Raw genomic sequence first — 18606 nt, 5'->3', positions numbered from 1 at the left:
TTTGTTTGGGGTTTTGTCCAAATATCGATTTCCTCTTCACGTACCTGTAACTATCTAGCATGTCCTGTCAGTGCTCATCTCTCTACTCAGCCTTTTCCTACTTCTGCTTGGGTTTGGTTGCATATCAAGTCTAGTGGGTTTGTTTCTGCGACCTTATTGCTTGGGTGTATTATTGTGTGAGTTTCTGCGCCTGGACGTTTCACCATCTACAACTGGGCCTCAGTGGAAATAAAGGCAATTATTTTACTGCGTGTGTATGTATCTATGTGTAGTGATAGATATAGATTGTACTGCGCACTATGGTTTTCCTCTCTGTTGAAGATAAAAACAGCAAAGTTTTACAACCTTAAAATACTTTAAATGTTACTTAGTAGATAACATTGACAAATGTGGTTACACCTTACAATGATAGGGTCCTTCAGCTTAGCAGATGAAGTTACAGAAAGTTCTAAAAGCTGAGAGTCTAAACCCAGTCAGATTTAGGTTCGAGTTAAGATACAGATTTTTACAGGGATGGTCGTGAGTTGCTTGGACACTTTGACAAGTACTGTGGTAGATGTTCAATTGCTGAGTGCTTTTGAATTAAGGTGTTTGGAAGATAATCTAATTCGGTCACAACTGTTAAACTTTAAGGGGGAATGACAACTTTTTCCTTTGTTACTGTTTTATCCTGCAGTAACCCCCCTGCATTGGGGAAGACTTAACAAATCTTAGGCCTTCGTTTCAGAGAAGAATCTATTTTTCTTGATACCATATTACTTGTCTGTATAAGCCAATGCTGTGTAACCCACACGGGAAGACAGTTATCAAATAAGTATTTAGAGGTTATTTTGCTTTTGTTTGTATGAATGAACAACTGTAAAACAGAACCTTATAACCTTTCATAAAGTTCCAAGGATCATGCTCACAATGAAGAGGTTCTTTTCATACTTTTGTGGATACAGTTACCAGGATTGGAAGTTTAACATTGTGATTACTTTTAAGTGGTGTATAATATTTGCAATGCATTTAGGCTCTCCCATGAAATGAAGTCAAATAGAATTAACCCTCCCCTTTAAAAGGATTTGTCTGCAGTGTTACCCGTGGAGTTCAGATTGTTGCTCTAGGTTGAATTTTGACAGACAAGTGGTGGGATGACCTCATCCGGTAATAACAAATGAGAGTGCTAATCACATAAACACGTGGACTGTGTTGAGAAAGAATGGAAGAGTAATGATTCATTATAGTTACTAGGAAAAACAATAGCTTGTACTGTATGTTTTAGCTATGTGTTGTTATGAGTTATTGTTTTTATAGTCCAGGAAGTAACACTTAAACTTTAGGAAAGGTTTGTTCATTGTCCATGAAATCAATATAAGACTGAATGCTCAGGGTGCAAACATGACTTCAGATGACCCTATTGATTGCTGGAGTGTCACGATGCTTGTTTTGAAAAATTCTTACTAATGACACATGTGACACTGCAATTTTTCATAATTGCATAATTACACAAATAGGCTGCTGACATCCGTGGAACTATTTGAGTGACAGCTCATGAGCATGACTGCAAGAGTCACAGTCTGACCTGTATTAAATCTTAGGTCTTCTGGAGGGTGTACTACTGTATTTGCTCTACACGCTAAAAAGATGGATGCTCTTTGTTTAGGCATTTAAAAAATAAAATTCTCTTACCAGAAGGTGTCTTAAGAGACTGTCAGGCTGTAGATTGTGTTAGTGTATAGCTGGGAGAAGGATGTGGCGGGGCAGGGCTTGGCTCTCCGGAGCCGTGTGAATACCACATCCTTGTCTGGCAAACTGGAGGAGGGGAGGGTGTCCCTGGGTGGTGGTACCAGGCACAACAGTGGCAACAACTGCGAGGTGACTTCCTTCTAGCTCTAGGCAAGTTGCCTGTGACACTGAAGAATGGATGTATCACAGGTCACCGGTGTGTGCTGAAAGCACCTTGAGTCTGAGGACTGCGTGGTTGAAGCTGAATGGGAAGCGTCACTGTCTGATATTGTCCTGAGCTTTTTGATAGTGTTTGCTGTGCAACAAAGCCGTGGCTGCTGGTAATTTTTAAGATCTGAAGTGTCATTATTTATGATCATTCATAAGCAGTAAATAAATTTGCTTTGGTGTTTTAATGAGGTGTGCTAAAGGAATGTATAATCTAGATATTCATTCTTAAATGTGTAATCCAATTTAGTTTATGAACCCTGTGTATTTTAGCAAGTAAAACACCACAGGCTCACAAACATAATCATAGGATTGCTGTCAGGGGGAATGCAGAAAGGTGATAAAGACTACTTGATCTTTGTGTATGTTTTATTTAAATCAAGACGTGACTTTTTGTGAAAGAGAGTTTACTGTTTGTCAGTAAGAAAATCCTTTAGTAATAGAAAAGGTTGTTCATGAGTAAGACATATAAACTTGCTTTTCCTGTAAAAACACCTGTAATTGGTGTTTTGCAAAAAAATCCTTACAAATTCCTATGAAAGATAAAAAAATAACTTGTTATATTTTAAAGGAAAGAAAAGAGGGATAAATATTTCTGCAACAAAGATCCATGCCACAGATATCCAAACAGCTGAAAACATTGCGGCCTGTTATAGTTGTTTGAGTCCATATACTATAGTATGTGTTTTCCATGGTAGTAACTTCCAGTGCAACAAGTTGATTCTGCTGGAGGCCATCCCTTGATTTCAATACCATTTGTTGGCAATTTGTAATTAATTGGGACTTTAAGCCATCTGGAATGCTGGTCTCCACAGAGCAGAGGGTGCAGTGGTACTTGGAAGGGTCTTAACTGGCTGAATCAATTTGGTGTAGTTTTCAAACCAAGATGACCTTTCTGGAAAATGTCCTTTGGTCAGATAGAAATCATTTGGCTTGAATGGGGTCTGTGTTACACAGGAGGTCAAGCTTCATGTGGTAATAATCCCTTCTAGCAAAAAAGAGTTTGAAAATTGGTTGCTAGTGTAAGGATACAAGTACAGCACGTCATAGTTTAATGTGTGAATACAGACTACTAATCTGTATGCTTTGTGCAATGGCTGTAGGCTTGCTCTCCAGTTTACAACTAAATCTGAGGCACAGTGATCAGATAAATAAAAATGTAGTATAATTTCTTCCTTCAGCATAAATTGCATCAGGTAACGGAACCCATTTCCAGTAATACCCTCTAATACATTGTATGTCCTTCCAGTAACAACATGCAAGAGCAATTGCCTGGCTCCCCTAGCCAGTTGTGGCTTTGTATTCCTTTGTTTCAGATATTATGTTTCACTACTTTTCCTCTGCTAATACCTGTATTTTACAGAAAAGAGGTAAAACACGGGACAATTTTCTGGACCTTTGCTTTAGAATTCAAGTTTGCAAAAGAGGAAGCTGACTTTATTCAAAAAGTTGTATCGAACAAAATGAAGGCGTTATCCCTCCCTTTTCCCCTCCTGCCCTGTATTTAGGTTTGGCGCGTGTGTCTGATGGTACTGTTCCTCAATATAAGGTTGCTTGTGCTTGAGTGCTGTCAGGATCTGGGCTATCATCAGTTAGCCAGATGCTAATCCCACAAACTTTAACACATGCCTTAAACTTAGCTCATGAAAACTGCTTGCTTGAACAAGGGCTTGCAGATTTAGTATTCTTATATTTGGAATTCCTTCTCTTTTTTTCACGATGTAGTCAGAAACTTGATGAAATAATGGGAAAAAAATTTGTAATCAGTGTAGTTACGTGATTTGGTGCCTGGATAATTCACTGGCTCTTGCCCAAGGACCAGTCTAATCTAAGGAATATGATTCTTTGTTGTTTGTTCTGTTCTATAGAAACTTTCAGTTACTTATTTCTTAATCCTGTCTCAAAAGGTACTTGCTATATTAATGAACACTATTAAAATATTTTAAAAAAAATATCATCACTTAATGTAGAAATTCCTCAGGGAGATTATCAGTTTGAACTGCTGTGATTTCATTCTGATTGCATCACATGTCTGCATTACAAAAAAAACCCACACAACCAAACCCAGAAAACCAACACTGACCTACAATCCAAAATGGAATAGTTACTGAAGGACAGCAGTCAGGGATAGTTCCATGATTGCAAGAGTAGATATTAATTGGCTTTAAGGTATATAAAAACACATACGTTATTTTTTTTAAATATCGCATGTATCATCTATCAAAACAGCTATTTCATATATAAGTAAAATTTTACTGATAAACTGTCTGTTGCAATTATCTTGGTAAGCTAGACTTTGAATTTCCACGGAGTTCTGTGAATTTTCTTCCTTTAACCTCACTGTGTGGATATTTCAACAACCTATTTCCATTGCTGAAAAGGCACTGGGCAACTCGTACTTACTGCACAAGTGGAAAGTATTTTCTTTTCTCTTCCTTACCTACCTCCCATCTGTTTTAATGCTGGTGAGGTTTTTTTGTTTGGTTGGTTTTGTGTGGTTTTGGTTTTTTTTTTCTTTAATAGCACTCTTCACATTTCTTGAATACACTACTCTGTCTTGCATTATTTCTGTTTGGAGGGACAGGGGGATGTTCCTTGCCTATCTCTCACATCTCAGGGAGAAGGAGGTAGGATGAGCAGCTCCTCTTAGCTTGATGTTGCAGAAGTCAGTAGGTTTGTTCTCGTCCCTGACCTTACCTGTGTATCCCAGCTGCAGTGCCCTGCTAGAACTAGTGGCAGAAGTGGTTGGCAGGGCCACCCACACACCAAGATTTGGAAATACAGCAGGAGAAAAGAAACAAGCATATTTGTAAAGATTACAGGGACCTGACAGTGTATCTGTACCTCAGAGATTACGTTTGGCCAGCATGCAACTTTATTTAGATATTATGTCACGGCTGTTGCATATTTAGTACTGTCAGTGAACATGTGAAGCTGCAAAGCATGAGGAGCCTTGGTGGAAGCCCTGCATCGTGTTTGCAGCAAACCCAGGTGATTAACGCAGCGTAGTGTCTGGCTTGGTCTGCACTCCAGTTGAGCAATACTGGTGAGCTCGCTAGCAGCTTTAAGCATTTTGAGGATCTTTGCCCGTGGCTGAAGCACACATGTATGTGCTTTCTGGACCAGGGCCGTACTGGCTTTGTGAAGCTAGAGTGGAGATTTTATTTAACAGGGGGAAAAAAAAGTTTAAGGGAACATTATAACCTACTCCAATCTCCTGAGTTTGAAAGGAATCAAGGTGTATCTAAGGAGAGCTGGTGGGGGATTGATCAAAGGCAGCCTGTCAGTGTACGGCAGTAATCAAAATGCGTGAGAGAAGAGAGTTTAAGATGGCAATAAGAATAACTAAAGCTAGTTAAGCTAATGAACATTGGGATATTTTACAGTAATATTTTGTATTCATATCCTATAATCAGCAGATAGCTCTCTAACACTGCTTAATGATCACCTGATGCTGTGTTCAGACTTGTTTCTCGTGTATTTCAGAATTCTTGGATTAAGAAGTGGTGGATATTGATGCATCAGGCAGGAAGGGATTACATTTGATCTGACCTGTATAAAACAAAATACAAATGAAAAAAAAAATAGAATGGAGGAAATGCAAAATCATTTATAGGTGGGGTATTTCCAAATATCAGTTTCAGTTCAGATTTAAAGGATCTACTAAGATGGAAAATGAGTGGTGGTTTTATGTTTTTGTTATGCATAAAGCAAATCTGAAAGAACGACAGCAAGGGAAGCAGTCTTCTGTACCAATTATGACAGTGCAGAATGAGGAACTAAGAAATTATGACAGTAAATATGAAAACAGCCACTTGAAAGGAGACAATGGTTTTAACAGGAGTGGTTTAGAATGTTTGGGGTTTTTTTTTTGTGCATGCCATTTATTTTGCTGTTTAAAAACATGTAATTTCTACTCCAATCGGTATTTGCAGAAAAAAAATCTTTGAAAGTTCATCCCTTTGTTTTCAATATGTGAATTTGCTGAGAACTTCAACATGAGAATTTAAATCTGACATCTCTACAGGGGAAATTAAAATTCTTTTTGGAGGTGAAAAGGGGGAAAACTTTTACATCTTTTTAAAAATAAATAGGGCTTCTTGTGGGAAAGGGTTTAGGGCGTTAGAGTTTTTTGTTTTGTGTGTGATTTCCTATTAAAATAGGGTCTAGAATTTGTGAAATTACAGTTAGGAATCATTGGTAGCATTTGGTATGCAACTGTTGATGGTCCTCTCAGTAGCAAAGAATTTTCAAAGCCACTTCAGAAAATAGTATGGCTTTGTCTTTTGTCGGTATTCTTCCAGCTGAAAAAACAGCTTGACTGTTAGGCATCTTGATCCTTTCTACCCTAAAGAATTATATTATTAAGTAGCATAATTATTTTTGCTGGAAATCTTAGTTTTTCCTGGCTGACATCTGAGTTTTGACCCTTCTAGGGTGTATTGTCTGGGTTTTTTTTGTTGTTTTGTTTTGTTTTGGTTTTTTTTCCCCCCAGGACTCCAACAGTGTATGAAAAACAGGAAAGAATGAAATCACTTTTAAGCATGGCTTTGTAAAACAACTACCTTCTGCTTTGCTTCAATTTGTCTGCCTTTATGCTAGAATCGATGTATATTTAAGAGATGAAGTCTTGTTGAAGCTGAAGATTTCTGCCTGTTGAGTCACTGTTGAGTCACTTTCCCTCTATATAACATGAGGCAACAAGTGTGAGGATGAATACATAAGTCTATGTTTTGCTGTAGGGGGGGAAATAGGAGGGATCTTGGATGATCCATCACTGTGTATTCATCAGAATTTCCTGTTCCATAGGTCTCCTTGTGGGTACTCTTGATGTCGTGTTGGACTCCAGTGCCAGAGTGGCACCATATCGAATCCTCTACCAAGCACCAGACTCCTTGGTCTATTGGACTATCGCCTGTGGTAAGAAGAAACATACTGACGTGGAGTTTTATTTTTCCTGGATACTGTGCCATATAACTAATAGAGCATCCTGCCTGCTGGGCGCAGTCGTTTCAGGACAAATAAATGGGTCAAGATGAAAACCAGCTCTAGTGGTTAAATGAAGAAGCTCCAGAGCTTCTAATATTCGGACTTTGAGTGCCAGCATGGGTGTATGTTTTACGCACAATAACTGACTGAAACCAGAAATAGCCATGGAGCAGGGACAGAAGCCTCTGTTTTTGCCCACCCTTCATCTCCCAAAGATGTTCCCAGACAAGCAGTCTAGTATCCATCCCTCCTCCTTGCATATTCTTCTCCATCCCCATGGCTCACTCTTACAGCATTTCTGAAGTGCAGCGTTCCTGGGTGATGGGATATCTCTAAAGAGTATGGTAAGAGGAGTACCTGAGTTATAGCCCAAAAATTACCCAATTAGAAACTGGGAAGATAGTGCAACCCCAGCTGTCACCTGAGTACTGAATATCGGTGCGGTATTTCCTGGTTACTGAGCTCGGTCTCCTCCGGGATAAATGCTGTCTAGATCCCAGGGATATACACCTCCTGGGGGGTTATTTCCGTGTGTGTTGTCCCTCTAAATATGATGCACTTAGAAATTCAGCAAGATGGTACCTAGGTTAGAGTTCAATACAGAAGCATATATTCTCATGCAGATGCAACAACTCTTAAGAGTTTTGGTCTTTAAAACTCAAACTTTGACAGATCTAACTGTAAGACTGTTTCTTGTGTCATTATAGTAGTTGGTTAAATCAATGAAGTTGATATTTTGGTACATTAAGTAGGATTTTTGTATGCATCAGATCCTGTAAATCCTAAATGCTCATTTCTGTGGTCAGGTACCTATTGGAAGTAGCCTACAGCAGTATGTAAATCAACCTGTGGTTCTGCTTGCCGTCTCTGAAAATAATGTTGGAAGCTGAATGCAGGTCAAGGTTATTTAGCCTTGATTGGCCAAATTGTTCGTTTGAAAGCAAATTGAGAAAGAGAATGAATGAGAAGTGAATACCTGCCTGTCATCTCTTAAATAGACTGGTAACTTCCAGCACCCCAATGCTGCCTGACATTAAAAAAAAACTGGTTAGTGAAGCTGTAGACTTCTTCTGGCCTAACAGTGCCCTCCCATCCGTGCCCATTCACCCAGTAAAATTTGGCGGTTAGATTATTTCAGTCACTTTTCCTCCAGACAAATCCTGTCTCTTGGAAAAGGGAAGAGGAGGAGGAGTGGATGAAAGCTTGCCATGGATCTAGTAAATCTAGCAGTTTAAAGCAGGCTCCATGCTTACGAGCATATGATTTGTATGTCTAACAAAGGTGATATCAAAGCTATGTCATGTTCTGAATCCAATAGGAAGTTTTTTAATAGCTCATCTTAGCACAAGTATTTCTTGCTACTTGTGATTGTATCGGACCTGAAAGAAGACATCAATTTAAGCAACTGTGTTTCACTCACACCTATGAGTACCAACTCACTGAAGATTTTAAAATTTGTGTAACGTAATTTTCTTTTAATGACAGCTAATAGTAAAAACAGGTGTTTATGAAATTGTCAATATTATGAAGATTATTTCCAAATCTTCATATAACTGCTTGCCTTGCACTGTGAGCTACTCTGCTGTGACCGTAAGTAATGGGACTTTGCATATCAGCTTTCCATGGTTCTCAGTCATGAGAAAGAATGGTAAAAGTACTTGCCAATATGTTTGTTTACACTATTTGTGCACAAGCAGAGGTAGTTGCAAGTGCACATACAATCCCTTCTTCCTTTCATCTAAATGTCAGTGCCCAGCAATTAGGAAGCACCTCTGTCCCATAAAATTGAAAGAGAGCAACTGAGGGCACAAATTTTCTTGTTGTTTGCAGTCTCCCTTCCAGAGAAAATAACATATCATAAAACTGTCAACAAAATAGTTTTTCTTCAAAGATGCTTGTACTGTGCACATATTCAGAAATGAATTTTTAAGACTTCGGGAATATGCCATGTGACTTTTCTTTAAGTGTATTTGCAGGTTTTTTGCATGACATCTGTAGATAATTACTATAATTTTATACTTACAATAGATGTCCTTGGATAACCAGGGGCATAGACTTGAAGGCAGGTTAATTATGGCCCTAGAATAAGGAAATGTACCATATGCATGGAAATCTGCTGCTGCTGCACTGAGGGTTTATTCTCTTCTATGACAGATATTGCAGTCTTATGTATAAATATGGTACTCTGTTTACATTTAAGCTAGTTTTATAAACATACTGTTTGATTATAAACCTTAACCCTAATTGAAATTGCTAAAGTAGTTAATGTATATATCTGTGCTTCCATTTTGTGGAGTGTTTCTCGAATTTTTAGTCTCCTAGTGTCTAGCTGGTTGATTGACTTAGTTATTTTTGTTAAACTGTAAGACTGCACTAGCTTAGTCTTGTTGCCTGAGGGGAATACTGTGGCTCTTACAGGGAGGTAAAACTTTGCAGAGAGCAAATTATTTATCTAAGCAGCCTTGAAGTTGAGCAGCCCAGTGTTGCCTAAGGCTCTGCGTTGTGCTTATTTTGTGAATTTGCAACTAAAGCAATTCCTTCTGAACTGATCAAGGGTTGTTACCATTATACAGGTTACTAAGGGATTTGGCTGCATTTTGCTGTGCAGCTCTCATTTGTTCTACATTGTGCAGCAGTCCCTCCCTGTTGCTTAGGGGTAGATTGTTGGTCATTCAGTACTTGTAATCTCTTAATTTTTAGAGAAATTTGTCATATTCTCCTCTGCCTTCCATAAAACAATAATCTCCCTCTTCAGTAAGTAGTGATTAGTAACCTACTGTATGTGTTGTAGCTATTTTTCCTTTTATTTCCTGCTAGCCTTGAGGGCTCAGTATCCCAAGTGCAGTGGTTTAACTGTTAAATGTTTTTTTTCCATTCCCTGAGAGTTAGAAATATTGCTTAATTACCTAAAAGATCAATGATGAATGGTGAATGCTTCTAATATGCTAAGACTGGCAAAGACTTGCCAATAGCCAGCTTAAAATAGACCTGTAGTTTAAAACATCGCAGCAAAAGTGTGGGGTTTTTGTAATCCTGAGTGAGCAAAGCAAAGAGAAAGATCTAGACTGTGATGATAAATTGATGAGAATGTGGGTTTTGGCCTGACGAATTCCATGATCTGCTGCAGATGAAACTGGGAGAGTAAACAGTAAGACAGTGGAGACAAAAACCAGTGGAAACAATGATAGGTTGTTACAGATAGAGCATAATCAACCAAAGCCGTTTTATAAAAAGTGATGAAAAATAATTGATGAACCACAGACAAGAAATAGACAGCTTTAAGAAATAGTTCATCGTGATAGTGTATCTGCACTGCTTGTTGCTGCTCTTCAAGAGATGAGTGATTTTTCTGATGACAGTCTAGTTTTGTATACATACCTCATGTATTTAATTACTGCTTTTAACAGCAGTGTAAAAGCCAAGAAGAAATAAATTAGTCTTCAGACCACCTCCTGACTTCCAGAAAGGTCTGGTTGCATCCAGTAGTTTTAAGAAGCAGCAGCTGTGGCAATCGCGTGCGGTTCTGAAATATTGATTACATGTGCAGGCTGTTCTGCGACATGATTTATGTATCCGTACTACAACTAGAATTGTGAACTTCCCCTGGAAGGTGCACAGAATGCTGTGTCCTGTTGCTTTCATTGGAGCTGTGTAAAGCTCTGATTGTATACTGTAGAAAGGATTTTTTTTTTTTTTTTCCCATCATTTGTTGCTGAACAACAAGAAAAATTATTGTTTGGTATGTATACAAGATGATTGCATTGAGTTCTTCTACAAACGATGGAAACACTTATGTGCAGATGTGATAATTTGTGCCTGTAGTGAAGCTGAAGAAGTTATTAGCAACAGGTTGTTGTAATTTAACCTTTTCCTAATGGTTACTTCACATGTGCCCCATCACTTCATCGGGTTCTGTAGGCATTAGTTAACAGGTAGGCACATTTACTTGCTAGTTCTGAGTAAATGAACCAAATCTGTTATTTGAACAAAAAGGTGGTATCATATTGATACTATTTCCTGCCTGGATTAAGATACTTTCAATCAGGCTTCGGGTACAGATGTTCCTATATGAACATGTAATCTTTGTTTTCTGAAAATGCTTACTTAAAATTCCCAGTTTTGACATAATTACCTCAACATCCTTTTTTTGGGGGGAGCAGGTTTCTTGTGAGTGCTTGAATTTGTTCTTCCTTCCAGGTGAGCGTAGAGAGGTCCTGAAGAACACCAACAACTTCACTTTGCAAGATGTTGAGAGTGGAATCAGAATGGAATTTATATTTATTGCAATCCATGTCAAGTAAAATGGAAGCAAAAATTTGCATAAATAAACTCTGGTTCATACCAGAAGCTTTTTCACCCCTGTTCTGTACTGCTTCACAGACTACATACATGTATGCCGATTCTTCAGTATCAGAGATATTTCACTTGACCCCTTTTGGTCTCCTAAGCAAAGCAGGGTCATTGAAGTTTGGTTTATTTTTTCATCGTTGGAGGTGAAACAACCTCTGACAACCCTCTTCTCATAAAAAGATACAGCTTGCTTAGAGGTCTTTCAGCACTGTTCCTTTGAGAAAGAGACATTGTAATAGACTTGTCAGGAAAATGATCCTTTTCAGCTTTTACTCTTGAAATTTTATCACTTTCATAATTTATAGAAGTATATAATGGTGAAGCACTAGGGACTAATGTTAAAATATGCAACTGTTGGGATTTTTTCAGTTCCTAACAGATGCAGGTGATACCTTTCCTAACTCTAATGTGACGTTGGGCGGCTCGGTGTCGTTTTTGTGGTTAGAATTTTAAATGTAGCAGGATTTTGCTCATGATAGCAGTAAGTAGCTTGTGCTTCCTTACAGAATAAACTTGAAGATTGCTGCCTATTTATGGTGAATTTAAAGACTATGGGAGAAAATTTTGGAATTTCCAGGGACAGAGCATCTGGTGAAATATTGCATCTTCAGTTACTGGCGAGTTTTATTTGAGCCTTTTGTTTGTGATTGTGAGGACATTAACATTGGCGAATTACTTATTTTGTGACTTTTGGGTGTTTTTTAATATACAGGTTGCTCAAGGAAGGAAATCACTGAACACTGGGAATGGCTTGAACAGAATTTGTTGCAGACTCTCTCAATCTTTGAAAATGAGAATGACATAAATACATTTGTCAGAGGAAAAATACAGGTAGTTAAATCTATTATTATAAATGCTGTTAATGATAAATGTGACTGTGGAAGGAAAACTGATGTGAGTTCTAAACAAATTTGACCTGGTAGTCCCCAGGCTGCTCTACCTTTTTGAGGAAAAACTAGGTTTGAAGTAGCAACAGGTCTGTAAAAAATTGGGGAAATTGGGATTAGCATATATAACTACAGCATAACAATATATGTATACAGATACATAGGCAGGACTTCAAACATTGTGTTCTAAAATTAATTGCGCTGTTGCTTTTGTCTTAAACTTTGACAGTTTTCTATGTAACTGCTTTTTCCAGTGCAAAGCTTTAATTTTTGTGTGTGTGTGTGTGTGCACTCATCATATAATGTCTCCTTACCCTCTTCTGTGTAGTTAAATCCTGTAGTGTTGACATCTATGCTTCACATAGGTGTTAGCGGTTACTGGTTGATTGATTTTTGTTTGTTTGTTTGATTGGGTTTTGATTTTTTTATATATTTTACCAGAATTTCTTTTCTCCTTATAGGAGAGATAGTAGCTATACTGGTAAAAAGTACTTTATGTACACTGAGAATTATCTAAAAACAAATATTTTGGTAAAAGATTGTTTGTAAATTGAATTACTGTATGAACTTGGCATGTGTTCTAAGCTTTGGCTTTGTCTCATTCCTCTATTAATATTCCATGTACTAAGTTAATTATCTTAAGAATCCCGTAGTTGTTTGTGTTTTCCCAAGTGAATCAGGTATGGGGGCTATAGATGATCATGGAAGACACCTTATGCAAGATGATGTCTGTCTGGTGAAATATAATCTTTTAAGGAATTTGTTAGTTTTTAGAGTTGGACAAATATCAAATATGAATGATGGTTCACCGTCTTATTCTCTGCTTTCTATGTAAATATGAAGGAATTTGAAGGCAAGAAGTCCCTTTGCTTTTTGTAACTTTAATAAAGAAGTTAATAGAGAAGATTTATAAAGAGATTGGGAAAATAAGTGAATGAACTTCAGTATAGAACAGAAGGAAGTGTAGTCTTTAAGGTATCAAAAAGCAGTTTTTCACCAGGCTACTGCCACTTCAAATTTGGTGAAGGTCTTCTGCACCTGAAACTGTGAATGGTTTTTCCATCCTGACAGTTAATCTTACAGGAGATATATATATATATATATATATATATATATATATATATATATATATATATTTTTTTTTTTTTTTAATTATTTTTTTTTTTCCCCCCTCTTGCTCTTCTCTTTTCCTCAAGGTCCACTAAAAGGGGTCGTAAAAGTTGTTTGATATTTTCCCTAATGCATAACAGATTCGGAGCATATTTACGTGGAAGGGGAAAATATGACAAATCATAGGTGCTTTACAGAGTTGCTAGGAGTATTTGAGATAGGCTGGTTAATTTAAAACAGGTTACTGGCAAGTGGTTGGGGTTTGGTTGCTTTTGACATAGGCATGGTAAGGAGCAAGGTCATCAGAAAGACAGCCTTGAGTAAAGTAAATAACTATATAAAGCAAAAGAATGAGCAGAAGGATAAGAGATAAGCAAAAGACTTTCTTGACATTGCTGTAACCGTTGTGGCCTCTGGCCCAGATGCCTGATACCCCATGGCAACTAACATGTTATGTACTTTTTTCACTCCCTGCTAGGGCATCATTGCTGAGTACAACAAAATCAATGGCATCAAGGAGGATGATGATACAGAAAAATTTAAGGAAGCCATAGTGAAATTTCACAAGCTATTTGGGATGCCGGAAGAAGAGAAATTAGTGAACTACTACTCCTGCAGTTACTGGAAGGGGAAGGTTCCTCGTCAGGGCTGGGTGTATCTCAGCATTAATCACCTTTGTTTTTACTCTTTCCTCATGGGCAGGGAAGGTATGTTTTACAGTGGAACGGTGGTTTGTGCATCTAAGAATTGTTAGGAAGTCTTCTGTAGTTTGTTACTGTTCACCTGGTGAACCACTGGGTGTGCAAAGAGACGGCTGAGGAAAAGAGGAGCAGGGAGCAATTCCCTGATGGTCACGCCACTTAATTGTGTGCTTGTTCCCTTGTTTTGTATTTCTCAAAGCAGTTCTCTGTAAAACCATACCTAGGCATTGTTCAGAGGCACGGTTCGCTTCAGGGACTGTGCTTAAAAGGGAATAGGGATGAGATCACACCAGTTCTGGCTCCTTCTACTCTTATAGAATCTTCCAGTACTACTCTGGCAGACTTTGCAACCTCAAATGCCACATTTACTCTTGTACAACACCAGAGCATCACAAAGGGCTCAGAGGAGACCCAGGACCAAGAGCTACATAATGTGGATGCAAGCAGTCTGCTCTAGAGGGAGTTCATTCTCTTAGAGGGAGTTAATTCTAAGCAGTGTGGAGGTGAGCAGGTCTGCAGTACTTGGTTATGGGCGATGGATCAGTCTCATTTCTATTTAGCTGTGTAGACATACCCTACTGAATGACTGATTTTTATTTTTTTAATTTTTTTAAAATAAAAATAAATGTAGATTTAGTCCCTGTTTTAAGGGACAGTAATCACAGTATCTTAACCTGTGATTGTGTTGCAAGAAAAGCCGAAGATCTATCATTACTGTAATATTTGAAACTTGTTAATATATAAAAATAACACAAGCCTTTCTGATGTGTTTAGACTGTGTTTCTTTGCTTCCATAGGAAAAGAGGACATCAGAGTCTGAGCAAGTGCTGTGGCAATGATAAATTATGTTAGCCAAGCTAGCTTTGTAATGCTTCTGTGTGATGTTCTGTACAGAAGTAAATTATATTTAAACTCCTTTATCTGCTGTTTGTCAGGTGATCATAGGTTGTTTGTACAAGATAGGTCTATTTATGCTGTCCTTCCAACTTTTCAAGTTGCAAGAAAATTTCAACTGAATACATTTTGTAGGAAGAGGAAGATAAATACTTTTGAGTAAGCAATTTTTGTACTCAATCTTTTTTTTTTTGTTTGCTTCTCTTCAGCAAAGCTAGTTATCCGCTGGGTTGATATCACTCAACTTGAGAAGAATGCTACACTACTCTTCCCTGATATGATCAAAGTGAGCACAAGGTCAAGTGAACATTTCTTCTCAGTATTCCTTAATATCAGTGAGACATTTAAACTAATGGAACAGCTTGCCAATATAGCTATGCGACAGCTTTTGGACAATGAAGGATTTGAACAAGACAGGTCATTACCCAAACTGAAAAAGAAATCCCCCAAAAAAGTATCTGCACTAAAACGGTAGGTAGCACTGGCTCTTAGTCATGTTGTCACGTTTCTCCTCAATTGTTTTACTTGCAGTGTTTTCTCCAGAAGTTTTCTAATGTTGCTGCCATTTACTGTGCTCCAAAAGGAGTTGTTTTTTTCCAGCAGTCGCAAAATATAATTATTTAACTATAATTAATGGGTCTCCTGTTGAAATAGGAAAGGGAAAACATTTGAATGTGATCATATTGCAAAAATAAAAGAAACACATTTGAGTCAAATTCTCATTTGTTCAGTAGGTCTTAAACATGTCTCTTGACAGTGGCTGCCTTGGGTGTCTGTTGTAAGGTCCTTTTGTGTTGCCAGGGGAAGGTAATAAAACAATTTAAGTGTTATTAAGAAATGTGCCTGACATTCATACTTGGTCCTGTAACTGACATTGAAAAATTACTCTACATGATGAATTATATCTAGAACTTATTTTAGGTAACAGAGATACAAAAAATGACAAACTTCAAAGGGATGAAAAATAATCTGGAAAATATTTCAGCTTTTTTATGTACATGATACTGTAATTTGATAGTTTCTTGTTACTTTTTAAATTGCTTTATATGTTGATCCATAGTGAACCATACAGAATTGTAACCAGTGCTTGTTTATATTTCTCCATTACTTAGTGACATCTGACATGCGTTGTGTCACTTGAGTTTGTGTTTCTAACTGCACTGAATGCATTGTCAAGACTAAGTCTTGAAGTTATTAACAAACTGTAGCCCTAAGGATTCCATCATGTTAATAAATAAGCCTCAAAGAAGCATTTTTGATGTAATATTACATGGCATCATGTGGTTTTTAATAATAGGTTCACTGTATGTATCAGCAGAAAGTAGGGATGAATGTGAAAGGATCACCCAGCCTGTTCCCTCTGAGAAGTCAGGATCAATGTATTTAAGTAATTCATGGCAGAAATGTTTTTTTTCCATGTAGCTTTAGAATCTTCCAGCAGTGGAGACTATACATCCTCATATGCAAACTATTTCAGCTGTTTTGCTGTACGCTTAGTGCTTAACTCTGTTGTATGTTGCAGGCAACTTGCAAAGATTTGTGTAAAATATATCTTAAAATAAGAAAAGCATTCTGTGGATTTCTTTAGGGATCTTGATGCCAGAGCAAAGAGTGAGAGATACCGTGCATTGTTCCGACTTCCCAAGGATGAGAAATTGGATGGACACACAGACTGTACTCTCTGGACTCCATTCAACAAAATGCATATTTTGGGTCAGATGTTTGTTTCTACAAACTACATTTGCTTTACTAGTAAAGAAGAGAACTTATGCAGCCTTATTATCCCTCTTCGAGAGGTAAATATTTGTATTTGTACATTTATAGGGCAAATAATAAAGCAATATCCTGTTGGAAATTGCATCCTAGCTTTATTTTTTTCATTTTTGGAGAAAAACTTATTTTCATGCCTTTAATCTCTTGTAAGCATACAATTCTGATGTGTTCGAAGTAATATTTAATGATTGTGTGTTTTAGTTCAAAGTTCCTACTACTAAAATTCACAGGGAGTTTTCTCTGTCAGTTTTTACAACCTTTCTGAGCCCTTCTCTTATACTTTGATTTACAGCCCCACGGTACACTTTTTTTTTTTGTGCCTCATAGGGTGGGACAGACAATAAAACTTCCTAGATTGATGAGTGGAACTTCTACTAAAGAATTTGTCAGATAAGATTTGCTTTTGTCAAATGTAAAAAGATTCATAATCCTAAGGTTCACACAGTCTTGCATATGTGGAAAATATTTGTCACCATTTTACAAATTGGTGTGCTTCCCATTTAAAACTGGCTGCTTAAAGCAGATGTTCAGTAAAAGTAATTTGTTTGATCTAATTTAAAAAAAAATTACATTGAGGAGGTTTTCTATAATTGATTTGTGAGTTAATGGAAAAATGTGTAAAGTAAGTCTTGGAAATAGTAGCGAAGCTGATGTAACCAAGGACAGTTTGGCTTGACTGAAGAAGCATGGAATATTTCAAGACTCTATTTTCCCCCACAAATCATTAAAAGTAAAAACAAGTGGTGTTTGTTTGTAAACTTTGAAGTACAACTTCTCCACAATGTGTTGCAATGACTTTGTTTATTTGAGAAGAGATGTTTGGTTGTGGCTGCACTGTTTATCTGGAACTCCAAGGCAACAATGGTCCTCCAGGTAAAGTGGTGGTGTAGGAGAACAAAATCTGCATTTAACAAGACTTTTTTTCCTGGATGCAGATTCAGCAGCTGCCTTTAATAACCACAGCTTGCAGCAGCACGGGATTCAAAGCAGCTCTTAAGTTTTAAGAGAAAGAAATAGCTGGAGGAGTAAGTGCTTTTGTGTGGACAAGTCTCAGCACCAGCAAGGAGAACAGTAACACACTTGGGTAGTGCCAGTCCTCAGAACAACTGATCAGTACCCTTAATAATCAAAGGGAAGCTTTCTGTTTAATTAAAGCTTCAGATACATGTGTGTGTGTACTTCAGTAGGAACTAAGTGGATATTGGCTCTCATTATAGCAGAGCGTGCTTGCTGTAATGTCTGTCCTGTGTCTCTAGAACTTGTCTGTCTTTTGTGCTGATTACACTCATTTTTAAGTGGAACAGAAAAGTGACGTAGAAACAGTTTTTAGCTAATTTCAGTATGCTATTAGTGAAGATCCGTTAAGTTAATGAATAACTAATAGATTTGTAGTTACAAACAGAAGGAACTTGTAAGGATAAAGAAGTTAGTTAGCACCTGAGCCGTGCATTGCAGTCTTTAAATACAACTTCAAATAAAATGTTATGTTAAAAATCGTTATCCAATCCTTTTAGCTAGAGAGCTACTAATATTATAGCACTAATGTCTTACTATTGATCTCTATTTTTAAAAGGGTTAAAAAAGCAACAGTAAAGGTCCTAGTAAACTGAAATGTGCCCTCATCTATTCTGGAGGCAGTTAAGAGGCAGTTTTCATTACCTAGGAAATTGTTTAAAGTCACAAAAGCAGTGGTTAAAAGTACTTAGAATTGTGATTTGTGTTTTGCTCAATGTATGAACTGCACAGACTTGATTGGTTTCTTTGTTTTTAAGGCAATAATTGGTAATGTTTAGAACACACAGCTGTTAAATAATTCATCCACAGTGTATGACTTATTCCTGAGATTTCTTTGTGTTAGTGTGCTTTACCAAAAGCTCAGCGAACTAGTGCCCTGTACTCAGTAGACGGGGGTGTGAGTACTGTTTACAGGTTGGAGTTCAGTTGGATTAGTGACTATTTCACTGACA

The 18606-nt window shown here is 37.5% G+C and overlaps 1 protein-coding gene across 4 annotated transcripts in view; it reads left to right on the top strand.

Moving 5' to 3' along the window:
• TBC1D9 (TBC1 domain family member 9) overlaps nt 1-18606 on the top strand; it is a 51270-nt gene that overhangs the window by 7848 nt on the left and 24816 nt on the right. For all 4 annotated transcript variants that reach the window (XM_086747196.1, XM_086747195.1, XM_086747194.1 and 1 more), the window contains exons 2-6: nt 6745-6855; nt 11987-12105; nt 13750-13978; nt 15076-15337; nt 16455-16662. In XM_086747196.1, the coding sequence (XP_086603322.1) occupies nt 6745-6855; nt 11987-12105; nt 13750-13978; nt 15076-15337; nt 16455-16662 (929 nt within the window). The remainder of the gene's footprint in view (nt 1-6744; nt 6856-11986; nt 12106-13749; nt 13979-15075; nt 15338-16454; nt 16663-18606) is intronic.

This window comes from Chlamydotis macqueenii, chromosome 4, assembly GCF_036417535.1.
Source record: "Chlamydotis macqueenii isolate bChlMac1 chromosome 4, bChlMac1.mat, whole genome shotgun sequence".
In the NCBI taxonomy this organism is placed as follows: domain Eukaryota; kingdom Metazoa; phylum Chordata; class Aves; order Otidiformes; family Otididae; genus Chlamydotis; species Chlamydotis macqueenii.
Note: the sequence above shows the minus strand (reverse complement) of the source record. Positions and strands in the feature narration are given on the sequence as shown.